The 24,574-nt window shown below is 44.6% G+C and overlaps 2 protein-coding genes across 5 annotated transcripts in view; one reads left to right on the forward strand and one right to left on the reverse strand.

The window, feature by feature from the left end:
* TAX1BP1 (Tax1 binding protein 1) overlaps nt 1–9,145 on the forward strand; it is a gene marked incomplete at both ends in the record, with an annotated part of 43,026 nt that extends 33,881 nt beyond the window's left edge. For 3 of the 4 annotated variants that reach the window (XM_080701942.1, XM_080701943.1, XM_080701944.1), the window contains 4 exons: nt 1,305–1,479; nt 1,843–1,985; nt 7,853–7,935; nt 8,944–9,145. In XM_080701942.1, coding sequence (XP_080558068.1) covers nt 1,305–1,479; nt 1,843–1,985; nt 7,853–7,935; nt 8,944–9,145 — 603 coding nt within the window. The remainder of the gene's footprint in view (nt 1–1,304; nt 1,480–1,842; nt 1,986–7,852; nt 7,936–8,943) is intronic. The other variant, XM_080701945.1, reaches the window with a different exon arrangement.
* Nucleotides 9,146–13,065: 3,920 nt separating this feature from the next.
* Nucleotides 13,066–24,574, reverse strand: part of JAZF1 (JAZF zinc finger 1) — a gene marked incomplete at both ends in the record, with an annotated part of 329,348 nt that continues 317,839 nt past the window's right edge. Inside the window, 2 exons of the mRNA XM_080701406.1 lie at nt 13,066–13,242; nt 19,440–19,605. Of these exons, the coding sequence (XP_080557532.1) occupies nt 13,066–13,242; nt 19,440–19,605 (343 nt within the window). The remainder of the gene's footprint in view (nt 13,243–19,439; nt 19,606–24,574) is intronic.

Consider the following 24,574-nt stretch of genomic DNA (forward strand, 5'->3'; position numbering starts at 1 on the left):
CATAGCTTTTAAAAAATCGACTAGCTCCATATTTTATATATGTGTGTATTTATGTATGTATCTGTGGTACTAGGAATTGATATACCTTTCTACTTCGGCTTTCTTCAGTTTTTCTGAGCAGTTTCTAGTGTGTAGGCTTTTGGACATCTTTTGTTAACTTTGTAAATATTTTCTTTTGATTCTACTCTAAATAGAATTGTTAGAATTTCATTTGCTAATTGTTGCCAGTGTATAGAAATAGTTATGCTTAAACGCTTTTGCCTAGTTTTCGTGGCTGCCAAAGGGATCTTCTACGTGTACGACTGTGACGTGTGACCTGGGCAGTTCTTCTCTGCGGTCTGTCTGTCTTGGTCTCAGTGTTGCCTTCAGTCTGTCTGTCAGGAACCAGAGTGGCGAGAGCAGACACCCTGCGTTAGACTGGGTCTTCAGTACAGTCATTGTTTTTCTCTATTAAGGTTTAGTGTAGGGTTTTTCTTTTTCTTTAATCAGGCTTAAGGAAGTTCTTTTTTATTCTAGGTTTCTGAATTCTTTAAGACGCACGTTAAATTTTATAAAATATTTTCTCTTTAGCTGTTGAAGTGATCATATGGTTTTTCTTCCTTAACTCTATTAACATGGTAAAATTGCATTGACTGGATATTAAACTAACTGCACATTTTTATAATAAAGTCCATTTGGTGATGATATTTTATTTTCTGATATTGTTGAGTTTGATTTGCTAATACATTAAGGATTTTTGTGTAAACACAGAGGTCTTGTTTGGTTTTGATAACAGAATAATACCCGGCCTTGTTAAATTGGGAATGTTCTTTATATTCTGTAAAAAACAAAACTAGTTTTTTGTTTTTAGAAAAATATGATTGAATTCACTAGGGAAGCAATTGGATGTTTTTTTCTTTTTTTGTGTGTGTGTGGTACTTGGGATTAAAGTACCTATTTTTTATTAAAGCCCTATTTTTTATTCTTTATTTTGAAACGGTCTCACTGAGTTGCAGAGGGCCTCGCTGAGTACCTGAGGCTGTTCGCAGACTGTGGTCCTCTGGTCTCAGCCTCCCGAATGCTGGGATTACAAGCGTGCGCCACCACGCACAGCTATAAATAAATTTTAAAATGCATTGGCTTTTATTTTGCTTTCTGATTTTGCTAAATGCGGGAGGGGCATTTATGAGAAGTTGAGAGTCAGCCTTTCCAGCTGCAAAAACGCAATAGGAAGGAATTTTATTGTCATATTTTGGCTAAATATTTAATATTGCTCTTACGTAAAATCTCTGACTACATTCACCTTTGTTTTTTGCTAATTTTAGGAATACAACAGAGGTTTCGAAAATCAAACAGAAAGGAACATGGAAGGCCAGAGTCCCCGGAAGGTCTCGCAGCGCCCCAACACATGCTCCGAGCGAGACGGGCTCACTCCTGTGCTGCCCAGCGCACAGCCAGTTCTGCAGTACGGCAATCCCTACGCAGCACAGGAAACGAGAGGTTATTATTTTGGGTTTACGGTTAACTAAATCTGGGGATTGTTTTTTCTTATGTTTTCATGGGATTTAAATACGCTGGTACATTCAACTCGCAATGGAAATATTTTATTTGTATAATTGACAGTGTAATGTTTAAACGGCATCATCTAAATGTGATGAACCATGCTTATTACATAGTTCATTTTTATAAATCACATATGTTGAAAATAAAAACATCCTTTTTAATGCATCATGGTTCCTTCTATCTTGTTCAATCATATCTATACAGAGATAGATATCTATACAGATATCTATACAGAGATGTTGATCTTAGTAACTAGTTTCATTCCACCCTTTTTTTTTTTCCCCCAAATCTTTATTACAGATGGAGCAGATGGTGCATTTTGCCCAGAAGAAATCCAAAGGCCGCCTGTGAGAGTCCTCTCTTGGGAAGACAATGTTGTCTGCAGCCAGCCTTCTCGAAACCTCAGTCGGCCTGATGGTTTAGAAGACCCTGAGAATAGCAAAGTCAGTTAAATTTCCATCATCTAAGTCTTTGCATTTTACTTTCTGTGGATTAAGGCTGTGTGCATGTGAGGAAAGAATATACACCTGTGTTTGCATATGATTGCTTGCCTTTTTTTTTTTTGAAAACCTGCTGGTAGCCAGGTGTGGTGGTGCATGCTTGTAATCCCAGCATTTGAGAGGTTGAAACCAGAGCTTTGCAGTTCGAGGCCAGCCCCAGCTACTTACCTGAGGCTCTTTGCAACTCAGTGAGACCCTGTTTCAAAATGAGGAGTAGAAAATAGGGCTGAGGGTGTATCTCGGAGGTAGAATGCCCCATCTCCAGTTACACACACACACACAAAAAGAAAAACTTGCTTGTATTAAAATTTGAAATATCAGCCAGTATGCTTTAGACTTATATTTCAGAGTTTGTATACTATCTTAAAAGATGAAGTTCAGAAATTGATTTCAGAATATTGTAGTTACCAGATAATTTAATCTCAATTATCTCTAACTCGCTGTATTCTTTGGATTGTAGATGTACTAGGATGGAAGAAGCAGAGTGTGGAGATGCATGTTAAAGCCTAATCTTGCCACTTTAGTGTAAACATTTATATCCTACAGTACATTTTAAGGTGGAATATATAGTATCTTAGCCAAAAAAAGAAAAGAAAAGTATCTGTATCATGTAGTTTTCTCTTTCAGGGACGTTTTTATTATATATAGAGCATGTCTTACTCTGGCAGCAACATAGTACTGATAATTGAATTAGTTTATGTAGTATGCCATTTTCGAAAAGTTCTATTTAAAAGATTCTTTTTCACCATTTAAGAAATAGGTTCATTTCCTTGGAGCAGCACTTTTTTGAAAAATAGGTTCTGTTCTTCATAGCAGCCGTTTGGATTTCCTGTGTATTAAGCTTAAGAGAAATGCCTCTCGTGCTCTTTGCAAGTACAGTGGTATCATGACCTGTTTCTCATTTAATCTAGTTTGCTGCATTTAATTGCTATTAACCTTTGCAGAAACTGATCAGTGTTCAGGCAGGCATGATTTTAGCCCTGGTGCTCAGCACCCATAATGGAGAGAAATGTATTTCTCTCTCCTGCCTTTTGGCCTCCTGTGTCCATTACTGGGGATAATTAGGATAACTGTCAGAACTTCTGTAGCCTATTTAAGGTCTGGGGTATCATCTTACTGCCTTTTCACACCTTCACTTCACATTTTGCATATTTAATCTGGTCATCCTTGGCACAGATGTTGCATGTGACAAGCCCTTCTCTTCCGTAGTCGTCTGCTTCCGTTTAATTAGCAGGATGTTCTTTCTGATCTGTGTGCTTTGCCCTCCTTCAAACCCATGAGAAGCCGTGTTAGAGGCTTGTGCTCATTTGCTGACACGCTTAGATTCGGTAATGAGCTAGAAGGACTGGTCGTGCACACACCTGGAGTAACGGTATTTTGAAGTCAGAGGTTTTTTTTCACATTAGAAAGAAAGCAATTTTAGGTATACTTAAAACTTTAGAAATTCTTGTCATTGAAACAACAAAAAAAAATCACTTGCAAATGAAGCATTTTATAGTAGTTTTAGTTAAGAATATCAAAAGCAAATTTGAGTTGACCTGTCCTGTCTGTTTCTTTGCCCAGGGAGTAATTAAGAGCCACAGGCCCAGTGAGCACTTTGATCAGGGTTGACGTCAGCCCACCTCGGTGCCCCACACCTGCCATTTCTTCTCCCTTCTGCAGCAGAAGCTGTGGTCAGCTCTCAGATCAAAACCTTTTATGGCCACCACTTACAATAACTGTAGCATAGTTATGCTGGTGATGGCAGTACGCATTCATGTAGCTCTGTTTGCCACTGATGCTAAACTCTAGATATGGTAGCTTATTTGTTATTCATAGCAGTCCTAAGTAGAGGGAGGATTCTTTTGTAGTAGAGGAAACAGATTAAATAGCTAGCCTCAAATTACATAGCTAGCCAGGCCTGTTGGCGTACGCTTGTCATCCCAGCATTTGGGAGGCAGGAGGATTGCAGTTGTGCACAGCCTCAGCTACTTAGTGAGGCCCTTTGCAACTCAGTAAGACCCTGTTTCAAAAATAAAGAATAAAAAATAGGGCTGGGAGTGTAGCTCAGAGGCAGAGGGTTTCATCCCCAGTACTGCCCCCCCCCCAAAAAAAAATTAAATAACATAGCTGGTAAAGGCAGTGGCAGGGCTTGAACCTTGTCACCGTGGTTGTGGAAACTGAGATTTTTTTTTTTTTTTACACACTTCAAGCCTTGGCATCCTGCTAGACCAGCCACCTTACCTCCTTTTCCCCCTTTGATTTCACCTGTCACTTTTTATCACAGCAACTGCCAAAGACTTGGCATCTCAAACGAGGATGTCACGGAAAGGAGTCAGCACCATCTGAAGTTGAAACCAAGTGGTCTAGGACTGGTTATTCACCTGCTGAGATTTGTGTGTTTCTGCATATTTGATATCCCTAGGAAATGAAAATTCTTCCGCAAAATCCCTCTGAATTGCTGCTCTAGTATAGCAGGGTTTCATTTCTCTACACCCTCACACGTACCTGTTATTGTCTCTTCTTTTTTAACAACTGGGTATCGAGCCCGGCCCTCAGGGATGCTTAGGCAGGCCCTCCGCCAGCCCACGCCGCCGCGTCTGTTTGTTGTAGCGCATCGCAGTGGGTGTGGACTGTCACTCTGGTTTTGATTTGTGTTGTCCTTACGTTTCACGATGTTAAGCATCTTTTCATCTGCTTTTATACATCCTCTATGAGGAAACGTTATTCACATCCTTTCTGATTTTTAAATACTTGAAGTTGTGCAGTTCATTGTTACTCCTCAGAAACGAGTGTCTCGTAAAGCTCACACTAACATCTCAAAAGGAGTGTTGACTAATATTACCTGAGAGCAGAAGTTTTCAGAGGCAAAGGTAAAAATTGTCTGATTTAAATAAGTTACTCAGAGTTATTGGTACTTCCTTTTCTCTTACATATTGATTTTGGCCCTAGCAAATACATTCCTAAATAATGAATGCTTGTGAACTAAATAATAATTACCAACGTAGTAAAACTTCTTAGTGGTGAGCCTTTCTCACTTGGCACTTACCACTAATTCCTGGATGTACTTAAATAATTCTAATTCCCAGATGTAGGATCATAGCACAGTTTGGAAATACTGAGTAGATGTATTCCCATGGGCTGGATACTGACAGTTCGAATGATTGTAACAGTTGCTTATTTCTGTATGTGTATGCTAGAATTTGACCATGGTAGGTTTGTTTGTTTTTAAGTCAGGGGAATAAAGTAAAAGCTGGTTGTGGGGCTGCAGCCTGTAACCCCAGTACTTGGTAGGCAGAGACAGGAGGATCTCAAAGTTTGAAGCTTAAGAAAAAAAATGGCTAGGGATGCGGTAGAGGACCACCCCTGGGTTCAATCCTTACTACCACTAAACAAGAATATGAGGTAAAATATAAATAAGGTAAAATTTACTATCTTAACCTCTCTTTACATCTGACTATTCTGGTTGCCTCATGTAAGGAGAATCCTGTAGTATTTGTCCTTTGGTATTGGTTTATTATTTCACTTAGCATAGTATCTTTAAGGGTCATCCTGGTCAGAAACAGGTGCTAGATTTTCCTTTTTCCTATGGCTAAGTGATGATCCACTGTGCGGCCTCGAACCTGTGACCCAGGCCAGTGCTGTCCAGGCTGCCCACCGCGCGCGGTCGCTGCATTTTCATGCTGCCCGTGCCTTCTCGGCACTTCTTCCCAGCACGCGCTCACCGCTCCCAGCAGCGGCTCTGCGGCCGGCGTGCCTGCCTGGCACGGTAAGGTGTGCTTAGCTCGTGTGCCGGCGGGCCCGCAGAGCGGTGGGCAGCTCTGACAGAAGGCCGGGCACTTCAGGGGTGAGGCCGTTCTAAAGATGTGCTGCCAGGATGCAGGCGTGGGAATCCAAGTGAGTGTTTTCTTCTGGTTAAAACTCATTTATAGCCGGGCGTGGTGGCGCACACTTGTAATCCCAGCATTTCGGAGGCTGAGACCGGAGGATCACGGTTTGCGGACAGCCTCAGCTACTTAGTGAGGCCCTCTGCAACTCAGTGAGACCCGATTTCAAAATAAAGGATAAAAAATTGGACAGGGGGTGTAGCTCGGAGGTCAAATGCCTCTAGGTTCCATCCCCAGACCTGCAAAAAAAAAAAAAAGAAAAAAGAAAAAACTCATTTATAGATTTTTAGAAGTCTCAATCTATTATCAAAAATTAAATTTTGAGTGTTGTTCTTACAGCAGATTTTTTTTTTTTTTTTTTTTTTTGTAGTACTGGGGTTTCTGGAAGCCCTTCTACCTCCGGGCTACACTCCCAGACCTGTTTTTACATTTTTATTTGGAAACAGGGTCTCCTAAGCCAGCGCGCGCGGCTGGCTTCGAACCTGCGCGGTCCTCCTGTCTCCGCCTCCCGAGCGCGGGGATGACAAGCGTGCGCCACCACGCCCGGCTTTTTTTTTTTTTTTTTTTTTTTTTTTTGATACTGAGGCTGACCCCAAAAGCACTCCACCTCTGAGCTATACATCCAGCCCTATTTTAAATATTTGAAACAGGGTCTTGCTCAGTTGCCGAGGTCCTTGCTGTGTCGCTCAGGCTGGCCTCAAACTGCCGTCGTCCTGTCTCCCCAGTGCTGGGACTGCAGGTGCGCGCTATCGGGCCTGGCTCTGAGAGCAGCTTTGAAGCTTGTGCTTTGTCTCAGTGCTCGGCTTTAACATGGTTTCCCTATTTGGATTTGTCAGTGTGTATATCCAAGAATGCAAACTTACACATTTTACCAGTTTTCCTATATTTATGATTCCTATGTATTGTGCAGTAGATGTACATATACGTAGATCTTTTCAAATAGATTTTCTTGCAGATTAACAGTAAATGGGAATCGTTGAAATAATAAGGCAGCCTTAAGATGTTTATGAAGTGGTCACTCAAGATTATGGAAGGATTAAAAGTCAGTAAGACTACCTACATGTATAGGTTGGAAGCATTCCGCTGGTCTCAGCTTCATTCACATATGTAGACAGGTGTGGCAAGTCTCAGTTTTACTTAATACTGTTTTGTTGTTGCTTTTTTTTTCTTTTGTGGGTCTGGGGATGGAACCCAGGGGCGTTCGACCTCCGAGCTACACCCCCTTTTCTTTTTTTTTTAATATTTTGAAACAGGGTCTCATTAAGTTGCAGAGAGCCTCACTAAGTAGCTGAGGCTGTCCACAAACCGTGATCCTCCGGTCTCCGCCTCCGGAATGCTAGGATTACAAGTGTGCGCCACCACACCCGGCTTTTAGACCTGGTTTTTTATAGGTGGTATCATCTTATCAGTGGTACAGCTTTCTTGATTTCATTTTTTAAGTCGTATGTTGAAATCTCATATAGGACCTGGATCCCCCTAGTCCAGTAGATCCGCCCTATATATGTATCTGCCTCTTATACACTTAGTGCCTGTTCGGGTTTTTAGATTGACTACAGAGCATCACATTGCTTGTGTTCAAGTAACCTTATTTTACTTAATAATGGACCCAAAGCACTAGAGAGTTGATGCTGGCGATTTTTTATTCTTTCTTTTGAAACAGGGTCTCACTGAGTTGCACAGGGCCTCACTAAGTAGCTGAGGCTGTCCATAAACACAGTCTTTCTGTCTCAGCCTCTCAAATGCTGGGATTACAAGTGTGCGCCACCACGCCTGGCTTACAGTTGACTTTCAAATGTGTGTTCATGTGAGAGCCTAACTAAATGATGGAGGTAGGATTTCAGTGTGTAAAAGTACTTTATTTGTAATGTTAGTCTGTATTTAGTTAAGGAGTATTCGCTGTCATTTTTCTCAGAATGTTAGAGCTTTCTTCTTCTTTTTACCTAGGAAGATGAAAATGTGCCCACTGCTCCTGATTTACCAAGTCAGCATCTACGTGGGCATGGAACAGGATTTTGCTTTGATTCCAGGTGATTTTTTTTCCTTTGTGTGTCACAGATTATATAAGACTGAGGGATTCTCAAAGTATGGCCCCTGGAAACGTGTTAGAGACGCAGGTGCCTGGGGCCTGGCTAACGGGACCAGAGTCCGGTATGTGCGCTCTGTTGCGAAGCAGTGCCACAGAGACTTAGCTGTTGCACCAAAGAAACACTGGTGAATTGTATTCATTCTTAAGATTTTAGAAAGGTCCTTTTCTAGTAGTTAAAATTGAGAGAATTAGTTGGGTGTGGTGGCGCGTGCCTGTAATCCCAGTACTTGGGAGGCTGAGACAGGAGGCTCACGGTTTGCGGCCAGCCTCCGCTATTTAGTGAGGCCCTCTGCAACTTAGACCCTGTTTCAAAAGAAAGAGTAAAAAATAGTGCTGGGTGTGTAGCTCTGAAGTAGAATGCCCCTGGGTGCTATCCCTAGTGTCCAAGAGGAAAAAAAAAGGGATTTAGGGGCACTAAACCTCATTTTATATTAATGATATTGGATTTTGGTGAATTTTAATGAAAAAGGATTTCTTTGTCAGTCTAACTAAAATTTAGAAGATTTAGAGCCGGGTGTGGGGGTGCATGCTTGTGATCCCCTCGCTTGGGAGGCTGAGACAGGAGGATCGCACAGGTTCAAAGCCAGCCTCAGCTACTTAGTGAGGCTCTCAGCAACTCAGTGAGACCCTGTTTCCAAATAAAATATAAAATAGGTCTGGGAGTATAGCCCAGAGGTAGACAGCCCCTAGGTTCCATTTCTGGTACCACAAAAAGTAATAATAATAAAAATAAATAAAGCTAGAGGATTTATAAAGGGCACTTGCTGTACGCAGTTAGTTGTCTGCAGGAAGCATTGGGTGGCAGACAGGGTTTCTGGAGTAACTCTGAAATTTGAGGCAGGTCGTCTGATATGACCTAGATGATGTAACCTTGTCATACGCTGATAATTGCTGCTGCTTTCCATTTATTAGAAGACATGTAAGCCTTTCATTTTCCTCTCTCTTTAAGCTTTGATGTTCATAAGAAGTGCCCCCTCTGTGAGCTGATGTTCCCTCCCAACTACGACCAGATCAAGTTTGAGGAGCACGTTGAAAGCCACTGGAAGGTGTGCCCCATGTGCAGCGAGCAGTTCCCGCCCGACTACGACCAGCAGGGCTTTGAGAGGCACGTGCAGACCCACTTTGACCAGAACGTCCTCAACTTTGACTAGTCGCGTCTCACGCGTCAGAGCAGTTTAGATTAAAGGAGAATCACTCAGTAGACCGCCGAGGAGACCACGGTGTCATTTCACACACCCTCTGCCACACTTTTCTGACCAAGAGCCGCTTCAAGTTTGGTGTTGCTGGGGTCGGGTCAGTCTTTGACTTATCAATAAATAGAATTTTAACCTCTGTTCATCTTACTTGCTTTAGGAAAAAAGTTCTTGTGTGTTCATATCTTTATTTATTCCCCAGGTTGCAAAATTATATGAGTAAAAGATACAGGAATTATTTCAATGTTACTGCACTGAAAAACAAATCTATGTAATAGTGTACTAGATTATTTACAAGTTTCTGCTGACTCTGTTGATTGAGCATGACTACTAAATATTATGTAATAAAAAGCCTTGATCATACAGTTCTGCGAAGTAATTCTTTGAATACAGAAAAGTCCATAATGTAGCCCATGAAATGATAGTTTTAAAATTTTCTTTAGAAGTGGAGCTGCATGTAGAATGAGATCACATGCTTGCAAATACCCCTTTTAAATGTGAAATGCCGGCTTTAGGAATTAATAGGCATATTTTGCTAATTTTATGAAAAAATTAGAATAACCTGAATGACTATTTTTAAACTACAGTGAATTTGTATTATAACTATTAAGAAAATGGATCAAGATAAATTAGTACAATTTGTATTCATATTAAATGTCTTCATAACTGGTGTTAGTGGTATAAAAATCACAGAATATGTATCAGTATCTTCTCATTTTCCTGACATGACTATAAATTTGAAATGAGTCTCAGAAAGTGATTAAAAATGTAATGCATAAACCCTAATTAAAGTAATTGTGTTTCTTTAGTTATGTCTGCCGTGTAGTACTCGTTAACATTAAAGAGGACACATTTGTCAAATCTGCATTAGTTGATGATGATTAACCTAGTCATTTTGGGCGGTAGCCTTTAAAAAACTATATTCCTTTCTCTTGCAATGTGAATGTTAAAGATTTCAAGAATGAACTTTTGATTTACTGCTTCGGTACTTATCAAAATTCTGCAGCTGGTTCTCAGCAAACTAGCTACTTAGGCTGCTAGGTGGCAGCACTGTGGGTGCTCTCTGTGGACGCAGGCCTAACACGTTGCTTGTCCTTGTAGGAGAATTGTTGAGATCCTTTAAAAAAGACTTTGAGTCCAGGGTAGAGCTGTGTTAGTATTTAGATGCCCGCTTCCTGGTGAGTTCCACAAGTAGAATACACTCAGGTAAAATGAGTTAACACTGTGGCATTTTGTTGCAGTTAATGATTGTGGTCCATGCTAACCTTAAAGTCCCCTTTGAATATTATCGGTTAAATAAAACTGTTCATCTTAAGCCGGGCGTGGGGGCGCACGCTTGTAATCCCCACGCCTGGGAGGCGGAGACGGGAGGATCGCGCAGATTCAAAGCCAGCCGCACTGGCTTAAGAGACCCTGTTTCCAAATAAAAAGTATAAAAATAAGTCTGGGAGTGTAGCGCAAAGGTTTCCAGGAACCCCAGTACCACCAAAAAATAAATAAAACAAATAAATAAAACCATTCATCTTATTATCCTCATTCATTAAGTAGTATTTGGCCCCACCAAAGCTTAGATAATTTTTTATTGGTAGAAAAGTAATTAAGCAAAAAATGAAGGGGATAAAGTCTCTGCATCTCCTGAATTCTGCAAGATGATAGGCAGCCTACAGCCGAGCAGGCACCGAAGGGACCCACGAGTTCTCATGCCGAACCTGCCCCTGGCTTTAATCACGGACGCTGGTGAAAACAGGAGCCGTGCTACTTTTGGGTCAGAGGTGGTTTATTTTCAATGTGGTTTCTTTTACATTTATAAGCAGCTTTTCTTGACAAGAATTTTGATTAGGTTGCCTTCAGTTCTAAAACCTCTGTTGCTTTCAAACTTATGTGCTCTGTCCCCAGCAAAACATATGAAAATATAATTTAAAGCACAGTTCTCACAGACACGGTACAGTACATTCACTATACACAGTGTAACAAAATATCCCCATCCTTACCTGTTTAGTAATACTGTCACAATGAATAAGTAAATAGAACTGCAATTTGTTTTATCATTGAAAGAAATGTAACATGCACAACGACTATTTTATGACTGTTTAGCTGTTGAACTACTGATCCAGCCTGCAGTTTCTTGCACTAGAAGGAGCAAAGCTAAATAATAATTGCGGGCCTGGATTTTTTTGGTCAACTGTAGGTAGGTATGAAATATCCAAGTAGGGCCGCCTTATGCACCAACTAGTTGATTCTCACGTCTGGATCACCCTTTTAAACAAAGAGCACAACACTGTTCTGTTAGAGGACCGTGACCACACTTCCGAGATCTGAGGATGTTTTAGTGGGCAGTGTCTTTATAAATACTTTAAATTCCCTCATTATGAGGGATTCTCAACTTACAATATAGCTTACCCATCTGTTTAACAGAATCATCTTTTCAAATGTCTGAAATTGAGGAGGGACCCTTGCTTCCCAGCCTTGTGTAAAAGTTTCAAGTAGCATGGGAAGAAAGTTACAAGGAGTCTGAGTTTGCTCATCACCAGTTTGTATTGTGGGGTCTGTCTCAAAGCAAGTTTTATTGCATAACCAGGCAACTGGTAAACTCTTGTGTTGAAGGAATAGCACTTGGGAGAAAACACTCAAGGCGTGATGGTCCTGTCGCTGAGAACTTGAGGAGTGGTCCAGGTGTCGGTCACACTCAAGGGCACATTGTCTTGTCTTTGACCACCTGCTGCGAGAAGCACTTACTCGTCAATAAGGCTCATTTTCATATTTTAGCAAAATGTTTTGTAAAGCTAAACAGACATTTCCAGTGATAACAGAAACATCTACAACATGATGGGGAAAGGGCTTTCAAATAAGAACACAGCGTGAAGAAGAGGCAGTAGGGATCTTAACAAAAGTGTTCCTCTCTGAAACTTCTTAGAATGTCCATTCTGATTTGCAACTCACAAGTTTACTAGCGGCTGCGAGAATTGGCAACACATAAACATTAAGTTGTTGGCAAATGGAGAACTACAAAGTGCTTTCAAGCTTCATCTGAACACGAAGCTGTAACTCAATTCCACTCACACAAAACTTGCACCTGTTTCCTAACAGATTTCGGGGAAAGTATTTCACTGACTTGGTGTGTGGGTCCGCAAATAACAATAGGTATAAACTGAGTCCCTTGCACCCAGCAGGCACTCGACAACTGTGCAGCGAGTGGACGGAGTATCGGAATGCCACTCGTAACACTAAAGTGATCCATAAATCAGATGGCAGCGTTCTCAGCTCCTGAAAGGGCAAAAGAATTGGCGAGAGACTATAAAACACAGAAAGCACACCTTCTATGCGTGTTATTTAAATATGAAAATATTTCAGCATATTATGTTAAACATTCTTATTTATATCTTCGTTACCTAAAGTCTTTCTACTCACAGATACTAACTCCATAATGTAAGGCATGGTAACCAGTTTGATAATGAAGGTATTATTTTGGTTTTGAGTGTGAGTTGATGTGTTGAAAAACTTCAACCACATTACAATCTTGAAAACACATCTCAGTGCCAGCCCTCCTCCCCCAGGTGGTATCACTGCAGTACGGCTAAACAATAAGCAACAAGCCCTCAGTTTTATTGTTTTGGGGGAAATGTGCTGAAGAACCTAGAGCTTTCTTTATTTAGCACCTTATATCAAAGTAATGAAAATGAGAGTATGGTGATTACATGTGCAAATGTACAAAATCATGAACTCTACAAAGATACATCATTCCAAAATTACAGAAAAAAATGTAAAGCATGCACTTAATTCTTTAAAGGGTTGCTGAGTGCTTCCCCTGAAAAAAGGTGGCTGTTTTCAAAATCAGCAACTGCTGGTGAGGGTTTCTTGGCACAGTTATGACCAGCGTGTCACTGCTGCATCTTCCTGATCATCTCAGCCGACACCGGGGGGTGGAAGTTGATTGTGTGATGCCGCAGGCCCTGAGCTGTCTTGTAACTCTTCCCACACCGGCATTTGAATGGTTTGCGGACACGAATCTGTGTTCTGTGACCATTCTTCGCGTGGTACTTTATGCCATTCACATTCTGTGGAGAAGACAAAACATGACCTATTAGATGGAGTCAAGAATGTCAAACTTGGGAGAACGTCTATGGATCTGGACATCAACGAGGCACCTTCCGGACGACAGCTGTTTAGAGAAAAGCTTTGCAAGCACGCTGGTGGTTGGGATCCTGCAAGGAGAGTCTGTTAATCAGGGGCTGTGTTATCCCTATGCAAAGACATTTCAAATACCTCAGGGACTCAAGGTGAGGGGAGTGGTTTCTTCAAATTTTACTGCAGTACGTATTTCTGACCCACAGACAGCAACGTATTAAATAGGCACAGCTGCCCTGCCTGGAACGCTGCTCCCCAAGTCATTTTCCACTCTCCAGAGGATTAATAGATCTGTAGAAATCTGCTCCTTACAGAAAAAAAAAAAAAAAAAAGAAAGAAAGAAAAAGCAGGGTGTGGTGGTGTATGCTTGTATTCCCAGTACTTGGAAGGCTGACACAGGAGGATCGAAGATTCACAACCGGCCTCAGCAACTTAGGCCCTCCACAACTTAGTGAGACCGTTTCGAAATAGGGCTGAAGAGGAGGAAGAATGCCCCCGGGTTCTGTCCCCAGCGCAAAAATAGAAACGAGTCAGAGTTGAAGACTTACATAGTTTTGACTTACATACTTTTTTATTTTGAAGCTCTTAGTTTGTCTTGCTTCTGAACAGCTGTGATAATAGTTCCCTACACCACTTCAATTGGGATTTTTGTCCATTTTCTGCTCTGCGCCAGCATAGGTGTGCTTTCAAAAATTTTAGGTAATAACAGTGTACTTTCAAAACCTTGGGTAATTTGTTAGTCTTGGCAACAAAATGCTGACTGGATTTCTCAGTCTCCAGCTGGTAAAACTCTGTATATTAAAGCTGTCAAAAGGCTTTGTAGATTTCTGTTTGCTGGTTTTGCCAGTCCACTGGCATACTGTAAGTTTTCATTTCTAGATTTATTCTTTACACATTTACCAATTTTAAACAGTTAATATTTTCATCCAATTAAAGAAAGCAGGCTCAAGGATTAAGTAACTGGTGGGGGATTTGAGAAGGAAGTGCCAGAGGTGGTATTTGCACAAAAGTCTTCTTTTTCAGGTGAGCGGCCTTCAGATGAGAGCTCAGCGAGGGGACAGAAGCTGAGGAGCGTGCCCCGTGTCCAGCAGGTGCCAGGCGGCGAGGCCCATAGGACCTTTGGAGAAAGAGGGATTGCAAGTTTTCTTTCCCCTGGCCCTTTATGTGTTTAGTATAGATGGAGACTTTTTTTTTTTTTTTTTCTGGTGGTGGTACTAGGGTTCCTGGAAACCCTTCTACCTCCGGGTTACACTCCCAGACCTATTTTTATATTTTTTAATTTGGAAACAGGGTCTCTTCAGCCAGCGCCACTGGCTTCAAACCTGCACGATCCTCCTGTCTCCGCCTCCCAAGCGCGGGTTATTACAAGCGTGCGCCACCACGCCCAGCTAGATGGAGACATTTTAATGCACAAAAACAAAATACAGATACACTCCCCCAGCTCACACTAGCTATTCCCTTAGCCTCAGTGTGTGTATGCGTGCTGATACATGTATACAAATGAAGCATCTCCTTTTTCACTTTGTTACTTTGGGAACATTCCCAGTCATTAAACAGTTCTTGAAAATAGGATATCAGAGGCAGAATTCTGCCAGAAGTATAGGATTTCTCAATTTTGTCCCAAGTTCCGAACTCTTTATGCACCAGTCTTTGTTGATGTGCTTAAGATAAACAATTTTTGCTGCAGGGCACCAGGGACTGAATCCAGGCCCTAGACAGCTGCTGTCCTGGGCCACGCCTCTAGCATACGTTTTGCAAAAGAATTAGGGAAGTAAAGAATCTGAACATTTTTAAAGCTTTCTGGATACTGCCAAGTTGGTATCCAGAAAGGGCGGGCTGTTACGCTCCAGCAGGGATCCTGAGGGGCTCTTTGGGGCCTGGGAAAGCTGAGCCACTGAGCTGGCCAAAGGCTGGCTGGCCCTGAAGCAGCCTGTGTACGTCAGGCAGCAGAGGATGCCTCCAGGGAAACTTTTGGGGGCTTGTACTGTTTTACATTTCTTGAAAGAAGAATTCAATCCTCACCACTAGAACATAAAAATTATCCAAAGAGGATTAAAAAAAAAAAAGAACCCTCAAAGCACTTGTACTTTTTAACCCCTTTTCCCAGGCACGGACAGAGGTGGGGCTACTCTGGCTTGAGAAGTCTTAGTAGCCATGCTAGTTGGGGTCCGGCACTCCCGGGCAGAGGAGATTGTAGAATGAATCACACCCGCCCTGGTTCCTGTGGTCAGCAGGGACTCCCTTTGCCTTTTTCCCAAACATGACACCTTTGTATGTTGTACCGAGACCTGTGCTGGGTGCCGCGGAGGAGGCTGGGTCGGGAGCGCCCAGGGAGCAGCAGAGCGCGCCTGGGCAGGCGGGCGGGCAGTCTAAGGGAGTGGTGAAGGCCCCGAGAAGAGAAGACGGCAGCTCGAGAAGACGCAGCTCGGCCGTGCTTAGAGAAAGGGACAGTTAAAGTGAGAGGGCAAGATGGGAGACCAGAGCCCACCTCACCCCCAAACCCTGCCTCTGCCCGCAGCTGCGAGCTGAAGGAGAAGCGGCAGACAAGGGAGGTTCTGCTTTTCCTCTGCCCAAAAACAGGGCAGAAAGACAAGGGATGACACCTTCACTCTTCCAAGGAGAACAAAGCTTAAGCCACCGGAGACTTCAGAACCTGACTGGCCCGGAGACGGTAAATCTATGTCAATAAGCTCTGTACTCACCAGTCTTTCTTGGCCACTTAGTCGGCACTCCACACGTTGCTGCCCCCAGACACACGTCTCTGTAAAAATTCCCTGTTCCTTGTTGAAATGCATGAGCTAAATTCATCTATCATTCAATGGGTAAAGTTTCCATGTATATGAGAAATGTGCATGTTAAGTCCACGCCTGTGTGCATCTCTTATGATCCTGTCTTTTGTTACAGGATCTGTTAGAACTAAAATCTTTCAGAGGTTGAAGAAAAGGTATTTTCAACCCCCACATCCTAGGCAAAGGAATCAACACGGGGGCATACAGAGGCGTGGGCCTTCTGCCTGGTCCCTGTCGAATTTCCCACTCACCACGAGGTCTGGGCAGTTAGATGCCTGCTTTCTCTCAGCCAAGTAAAGGGCATGCAGCCCTGTCAGTGCCCAGGGCCTGAGGATGATTCCTACGGGCAGGAATGAGGCGAGATGGCGCACCTGGGGCCCCGCCTGGCTCCACAGCGCCCCAGCTCGTGGCCACTCACCCCGCGAGAGACCAGTGCCAGCAGCTGTGCGGTACGGACGAGGAAATAGCCCTAGTTAGAGAGCGAAGCTGTAAGGGTCCCGCCGCTGGTGCCGCCCTGCGCCTGGTCGGGTAGGGTCGGCCTGCTGGTCTTTGCCTCTGCAGCCCAGAAAAGGAGACTCGCGCTTCCCCCATGGAAACCACTAATCACCACCCGGGCACGCCGTGTGCCAGTGGCGCGGAAGCCGGAGGATCACGACACTTTCTCGTGGCTTTAAAGGTATCACATCAAACCCCCATCGATCCAGAGGAATCCAGGAGGAAACTGCTTGAAACTCAAGAAAAATAAAAGCCAAAGAATAATGACAAGAAAAATAGAAAGGATGGGGGTAAGGATGAGGGCTGTTAAAAGAATTTACAGTTGATAATATCTTACCTTGGACCAGAAAAAAAACTTTTTTTTGTCAACCTAAGTAAAAATTATTACTTTGTTTCCTTTTTTTACTCGACACATGTGCGAAACATCACTTACACAATGTTAGGTGAGGAGTCAGCGAGGAGGAAGCATTGACAGGAGACCTCCAGACCCAGCAGGAAACAGAAGAAGAAAGCCTCTCTCCGCAGAGCAGAGCCTCGCTGCCCCTGGACCCCCTCCCCGCTCTGTGTCTTGGGGGAACTGTTGAGCGGCCCTGCCCTCTGCCACCTCCATCCCTGAGACATCCAAGATGTGCACGTATTCTGAGACGTGTGCTCACCTCCATTCGGCAGCTCTTCCAGAATCCCTGATAGGACTCTCACATCTCCACCTTGGGGTTTGCTTTCTATTTGAAATAAAGGACACTGAACTTTGGCTGAGAAAATTCAAGCCTCAGACCACTTCTTTTTTTTTTTTTTTTGCAGGACTGGGGATTGAACCCAGGGGCATTCTACCTCCAAGCTACCGCTCCCAACTCTACTTTTTGTTGTTTTTTGTTTTTGTTTTTGCTTTTGTTTTCGGGTCTGGGAATGGAACCCAGGGGCATTCAACCTCCAAGCTACACCCCTGCCCTATTTTTTTTTTATTATTTATTTTGAAACAGGGTCTCACTAAGTTGCAGAGGGCCTCACTTAGTAGGTAACTGGCTGTGAACTGCGGTCCTCCTGTCTCAGCCTCCCAGGTACCAGCATCACAAGCGCGCGCCACCACGCCGGGCTCACCGCTCATCTTTGAGATGCTTTTATCTTTCATGCTTTTCTATGGGCGGCTGGGACTGGAAGGTGCTGAAATCAGTACGTTCATGGTGTTCAGAGACATATTTAAGAAGGAACCATGCAAGAAGTGCTCATGCTACCGCGCACTTTGCCCGCCTCTAGAAAACAGTCCGGGCCATAGTAAACTAGAGTGTCATTGCAAGCTGGGTGTGTGTCTGATTTCCCCGCAGCTGAATTTTAAAATGCTGCCGCTAACACCTGTGGGACCGTTTGCAGTGTATTTATTTATTTATTTATTTTGGTGGTACTGGGGTTCCTGGAAGCCCTTCTACCTCCAGGCTACACTCCCAGACCTATTTTATATTTTTATTTGGAAACAGGGTCTCCTAAGCCAGCGCGGCTGGCTTCGAACCTGTGCGATCCTCCTGTCTCTGCCTCCCAAGCGCGGGGATGACAAGCGTGCGCCACCACGCCAGGCAGTGTTTTTTGTTTGTTTGTTTGTTTTTAATGCCATCTAGGAATATCGGGCTAAGGAGTAGATTTGATGATATTATATACATAATCGAGAGCCTCCATGACAGTATCAATATGTAAAAAAGGAGAAGGGGTGGGGTGGGATCTGGGGCAAAACTCACCAAGTGATGCGTGTATGTAGGTCCCTATTCACTCTGAACTTCACCAACAAAAGTAAATTTTTAAAAATGCAGCCACACATGGTGGCACACGCCTGTAATCCCTGTACTCGGGAGGCTGAGACAGGAGGATCACAGGATGGAGGACAGCCTCAGCAAGTAGTGAGACGCTCATCAACCTAGTAGACGCTGTTTCCAAATAAGAAATAAAATTCGAGCTATAAGCTCGAAGGTAGAATGCCTCTGGGTTCAATCCCCAGCACCCCCCCCACACACACACCATCTAGACCCACACTGGAATATCGGGTGTATTTCACATTACTTTGTTCCTAGGAGTTCTGTGATAGAAAACGTGGCACCCCAACTCCCGAGGCCCAGGACGGGTGAACAGAGGGGAGGCTGCAGCTGAAGTGGGTACATTGGCAAGAGAGAAAAAAAAAAAAAAGCACTGTTTTTCTTTATCCACTTTTGTGCTGGTAGTGGGAGGGAGCGGGCGGAAGGTGAGCGCCCCACCCTCTTTACCAATGGGCTCACGCCTGGGCTTGGCAATTCCAGTGTGCTTCTGTGAGCCATCTGGAGGGCCACTGCTGGGGAAAGTGCTTGATATGTGTGTGTGTGTGTGTGTGTGTACCCACTGGGGAAGATGTTTGATATTCTGTGTGTGTGTGTGTGTGTGTGTGTGTGTACCCACTGTTTGATATTCTGTGTGTGTGTGTGTGTACCCACTGTTTGATATTCTCTGTGTGTGTGTGTGTGTGTGTGTGTGTACCCACTGTTTGATATTCTCTGTGTGTGTGTGTGTACCCACTGTTTGATATTCTGTGTGTGTGTGTGTGTGTGTGTGTGTGTGTGTGTGTGTGTGTGGTTCTGGGTGCTAAGCACAGGCTCTGCAACCAGACTCCACAAAGGACATTCCAACAGTCCTCCAATATGACAGAAATTTAAATGATACCAAAGACCCGGTCCTTGACAGAAGCACTCTCTGACCCCCGAGCCCCCTGAGCCGGGCAGCATCCACCTGGGCTGCACCCCTCCCTGGCCCCTTGCTCTTCAGAGTCGACAAGGCGGCCCTCTGCCGAGATGCCCAGCCTTCCTCGGAGGGGAAGCGGCGCCTCTTACCTTGTATCTCTTTTTACATCCAGGGACCGGGCAGGCGAACGGCTTCTCCTCCCCTCCGTTCATGCACATGGAGCTGAGGATGGCTTCCGAGCTGATGGCGCTCTCTGTGGTCCAGGACTCATCGCTGTCTGACTCCTCGTAATCCACCTCCTCCTCGTCGTACTCGCTGCCTGCGGGAGGGAGGAGCACAGGGCTGTCAGGAGAGGCCCCTTCCCTAGGTTTGCCTGGCTGCCTCGGGCCAGGCGAGCCCAGGGCAGCGGGAACCACGGGGAAAGGCCCCAGCAACTCACGGCAGAAGCAGCAGAGCAAGAAAGACAGGCAGCCTCAGACCGCACAGCCCAGAGCCCACAGCCAGCTAGGACGGTCCCTCGGCTGGCTGGAGTGCGGGCCGCACACCGGGGGCTCCGTCCCGCAGCCTCATGCTTTACTAGCTGAGGACATGCAACCAGCTCGGGGGCCGCTGTTAAGTTTTGGACTCTAGGTATTTATACTTCAGTGCAAATACATTTTTTTTTTTTTTTTTTTTTTGCGGGTCTGGGGATGGAACCCAGGGGCATTTGACCTCCTACACCCCCTGCCCGGTTTTTTATTCTTTATTTTGAAACAGAGTCTCACTAAGTTGCAGAGGGCCTCACTAAGTAGCTGAGGCTGTCCACAAACCGCGATCCTCCGGTCTCAGCCTCCCGAATGCTGGGATTACAAGCGTGCGCCACCACGCCCGGCTCAATGCAAATACATTTCTGACCTCTTGCTTTATAGACGTGAGCTGCTAAAAGATGGTGAGGCTACTTTAGAACGGAAAGGGGATCAACCCAACGGAAAGGGGAGCAAGGTGGGTGAGATGCCCAGGAGCTCTGAGACTAAGCTGCTGCGTTCTAATGCGGGGCCGGCCTCAGGAACACAAGACAATTCCCTACACACACAGCGCATCCACCTTCCAGGTAAAACACATTAGCGTCAGCCAGCTCGGACAGGAAGAGGGGATGCTCTGATATGTCAAAAGATGGAGGGTTCTGCTAGGAATTAAGCACCTACTTGAGAATTAATAATCTACAGCTGGGGATGGTGCACGCCTCCAATCCCACAACTTGGGAGGCTGAGACAGGGGGATCACAAGTTTAAGGCCAGCCTTAGCAGTTTAGTGAGGCTCTCAGTAACGTAGTGAGAGCCTGCTTCAAAATAAAAATAGGGTTCGGGGTATAGTTCAGAGGCAGAACGTTCCTGAGTTCAATTCCGAGCACTACCAAAAAAAAAAAAAAAGAAAAAGAAAAAAGAATTTAAGAACCTACTTCCAAGACAGCAGGGGTGGAGGACCACTTCAAGCGGCCGCCTTTTGCTCCTTTTTAATGAGGCCCGATACCCTTTATTTTGTGCAAAAAAACACAATACAGCCCTGAAGGACATAATTCTACAGATCATAAACAGTGTAAAATAATATGTTGACAAGTCCTAATGCATTTAAAAGCGCCTTGGAATAAATAGGAATTATAGCACAACATTAATAAGAATTACATGGCAGCAATTACAGTTGTGCGATTCATCCCCCAGGTGTGAGGCTAAATTGCACCAGGGGCCTGCCGGGGTGCCTCATGGCTCCCTTTGCTACATCAATTATTTCAACACCAAATATTGGCACTTTTATTGGGTTTCCTTGTAATAGGCATTAATAAGATCGTTTGAAGAGCAGTTGAGCGGGAACAGGGATGCCGGCGTTGGAGGCTGAAAAGTTGAAAGAATCCAGGAAGGAAGGAAGCGACCCCATGTTTATTGAGTGCCTATTACGTTTCAGGCCCGTTGTACGCATTATCTCATTTAATCCTCCGGTAACCCTAGGAGGTGCGGATTACTGTCACGTTTATACACAAGGAAACTGAGCCCTGCGGAATTAAAATCTTATAGAATCTGAACGCGCTTGTTAGGGATGCCGCCTTTTCCCACGTCCCTGCCCAGGTCCTGGTTCTTCACCATGGACCATCTGGATGGAATGCAGACTGTTCTGGAACTCGCTAGAAACTCTAGAAATGAGGCTTTAGAATTAAATGCGGGTCTCAGCCATACCTGCTATCCCTGTTCCCCCAAATTAGCCCGCTTCGACACGCTAGCTCCACACAATACGGGCCTCCCAGTCTGAGAGCAGATCTCTAAGTCTGTTTCTAAGTAGGTCATTGTTTAAGACGTTTTACTCTTAAACAAATGCCACATGCTGGTGTCCTTTAAATTGCTTGTTAGAAAACCATAAATGCTATTTTCCAAAGTTCTTCCAGCGGGACTTCAGAAAGTTCGAATGAGTAATTTACCCATCTAATTGGGCTAATTTGTTAACCTGAATACCAAGAACCACGCCGCACTTACAATGGGGGGGGGGTAGCCCCGGGCTTAATGAAGGCCAGCGAAAGATAAACTTCTAAACTGCGCTGGATCAAAAGGAACCGAGCCCGCGGGCTCACCCCAGCGCACCGTCGCCCGGGAACCGCGAGGACCCAGCCCGAGCAGGGCGGGCGGCGAGGACCACAGAGCCCACGTGGCGGCGGCGGACTCTGAGAGCCAAGGGCAGCACTGTGGCACAGACTGGCATCGCCTGGGCACACAGCTCTACCCCTGGCACACCGAGCGCCCTTACATGCTGGACGAAGCCGACGGTCCCGCTTGGCTCGGGCTCAGGTGACCTGTTTGTACATTTAGAAGCAGAAGAGCAGCCATAGGCCTGGGGCCGCGCTGCCTTTCATTACCTGCAAAGCAAAGCCACTTGGCCTTTACTTTCTCTTCCATGAAACGGTGTGTGTGTGTGTGTGTGTGTGTGTGTGTGTGTGTGTGTGTGTGTGAATCTCTTCCTTGCAGGTTTAATTGAGTGATTACAGTGAGCCGGCCGTGGTGGCGCACGCTTGTAATCCCAGTACTTGGGAGGCTGAGACAGGAGGATCGGGGGTTCTCAGACGGCCTCCGCTACTTGGTGAGGCTCTCAGCAACTTAGTGAGACCCAGTTTCAAAATAAAAAATAAAAAATAGGAGGCCGGGCGTGGTGGCACACGCTTGTAATCCCCGCGCTTGGGAGGCAGAGACAGGAGGATCGCGCAGGTTTGGAGCCAGCCGTGCGCGCTGGCTTAGGAGACCCTGTTTCCAAATAAAAATGTAAAAATAGGTCTGGGAATGTAGCCCGGAGGTAGAAGGGCTTCCAGGAACCCCAGTACCACCAAAAAAAAAAATAATAATAATAAAAAAATAAAATAGGGCAGGGGGTGTAGCTTAGAGGTAGAATGCCCCTGTGTTCCATCCCCAGTACTGAAAAAAAAAAAAGATTAGAGTTGTCTAAGATACCTGACACAGAGAAGCCACGGAGCTAGTGCTTAGAAAGTGGAAGACCGAATAAGAAAATCATTCTTAGAAATTTCTGTTACATATAAAGTAATTTTTTTGAAAAGCCTGTTTTGAAATCACAAAGAAAAAGATTTCTGAAAGAATTGGGAATACCTACTAGACAAAATGGAGGAGAATCCACGTGGAGGCCGGCCCATCTGCTTTGGATCATCTCTGCACAGGCCAGAGGCCTGTCCCCACCTCCCAGGTCCAAAGAGGACACAGAGAACCATGGGGGCCCTGGTGCAGTGTGATCCCAGGCAAGTGATACCACCTCTCTGAACTCCAGACTCCTCATCTGTAACATGTGCTGTGAACCGCACCAGCCCTTCGGGTTCTAAAGAGTAACTGTTGGCCGGGCGTGGTGGCGCACGCTTGTCATCCCAGCATTCGGGAGGCTGAGACAGGAGGATCGCGGTTCGCAGACAGCCTCAGCTACTTAGTGAGGCCCTTTGCAACTCAGTGAGACCCTGTTTCAAAATATAGAACAAAAATTAGGGCAGAGGGTGTAGCTTGGAAGTCAAATGCCCCTGGGTTCCATCCCCAGACCCACACACACAAAAAATAAATAAATAAAAAATAAAGAGTAACTCAATAAGTTGTATGAATATAATGCACCAATAAAAAAATTAAAAAAAATTAGAGAATAAATAATACATGGAAAAAAAATAAAGAGTAACTGTTTTAGAAGTAATTAGAACAATGCCTGATATATCATAAGCCTTAAAGGAGTATTTGGTAAAAATAAATAAATAAATAAACATAATGTCACCTAAGAGTTTCTTCACATCATCTGTTCTCCAGCTCACTCTTGAGAACAGTCCCATTTTTACCATTTTTACCGATACAGGAGATTGAACTCAGACATTCTACTTCCAAGCCCCACTCCCAGCCCTATTTTGTTTTTAATTTTTGAAACAGGATTCCGTTATGTTGATGAGAGTCTCACTACTTGCTGAGGCTGTGATCCTCCTGTCTCAGCCTCCCAAGTACTGGGATTACAAGCATGTGTCACCACGCCCTGCTGGACAGTCACATTTTTAAGCCAGAGCAACAAATGGGGCGTCTCCTCTTACAGACCCCCAAGTCCTACACTGTTGGTGACCAGAAGCCTCTGTTTCTCCTCCCGCAGCTGGTGCAGAGAACTGGAGCCGATTGCAGCCGCTGTTGCCAGAGTGACCAAGGCCCAAACACCTGCGCTCGGTCTCCTCACTGACTCCTTGGAAGTCTAGAAAGATCTCCCATGGAGCTAACGTACGTGGGGTACACACACAAGCGTCCATCTTTTGCTTTAATCTCCTGTGTCTTTCCAAAAGAGCAAACTAAAGCCGCCCTCCCCTTCTACTTGTCCTCAGCTGTGGTCTCCAACCTGGCTACAGGATGATGGGGTCCCAGCTGTCCTGACCCTCGCCAGGGCCTCCCCACCGCCCAGCACCCAGGAGGGGCGAGTGCTGACACTCCCAACAACTAAAAAATCACGCAGGCTGGGGGTGCACGGCAGAGGCAGAGCGCCTGCCTAGCACACCCCAAACCCTGGGTCCGATTCCCAGAACTGAGATAAATACATAAAACCGTCAGCATGCCCTGAGTATTGAACATGTGAATATTTTTATATCGCTGTCGTACATACACATACTTGTATATGACCAATCAAAACACATACGCAAAGTAAAAAGAGGAGAAACTCAGAATATCTTGACCTATATGTTACTAGCTTTGCTAAATATTTTATTTTATTATTATTATTATTATTATTATTATTATTTTGGTGGTACTGGGGG

Source organism: Muscardinus avellanarius (genome assembly GCF_963383645.1).
Source record: "Muscardinus avellanarius genome assembly, chromosome: 9".
Lineage (NCBI taxonomy): Eukaryota > Metazoa > Chordata > Mammalia > Rodentia > Gliridae > Muscardinus > Muscardinus avellanarius.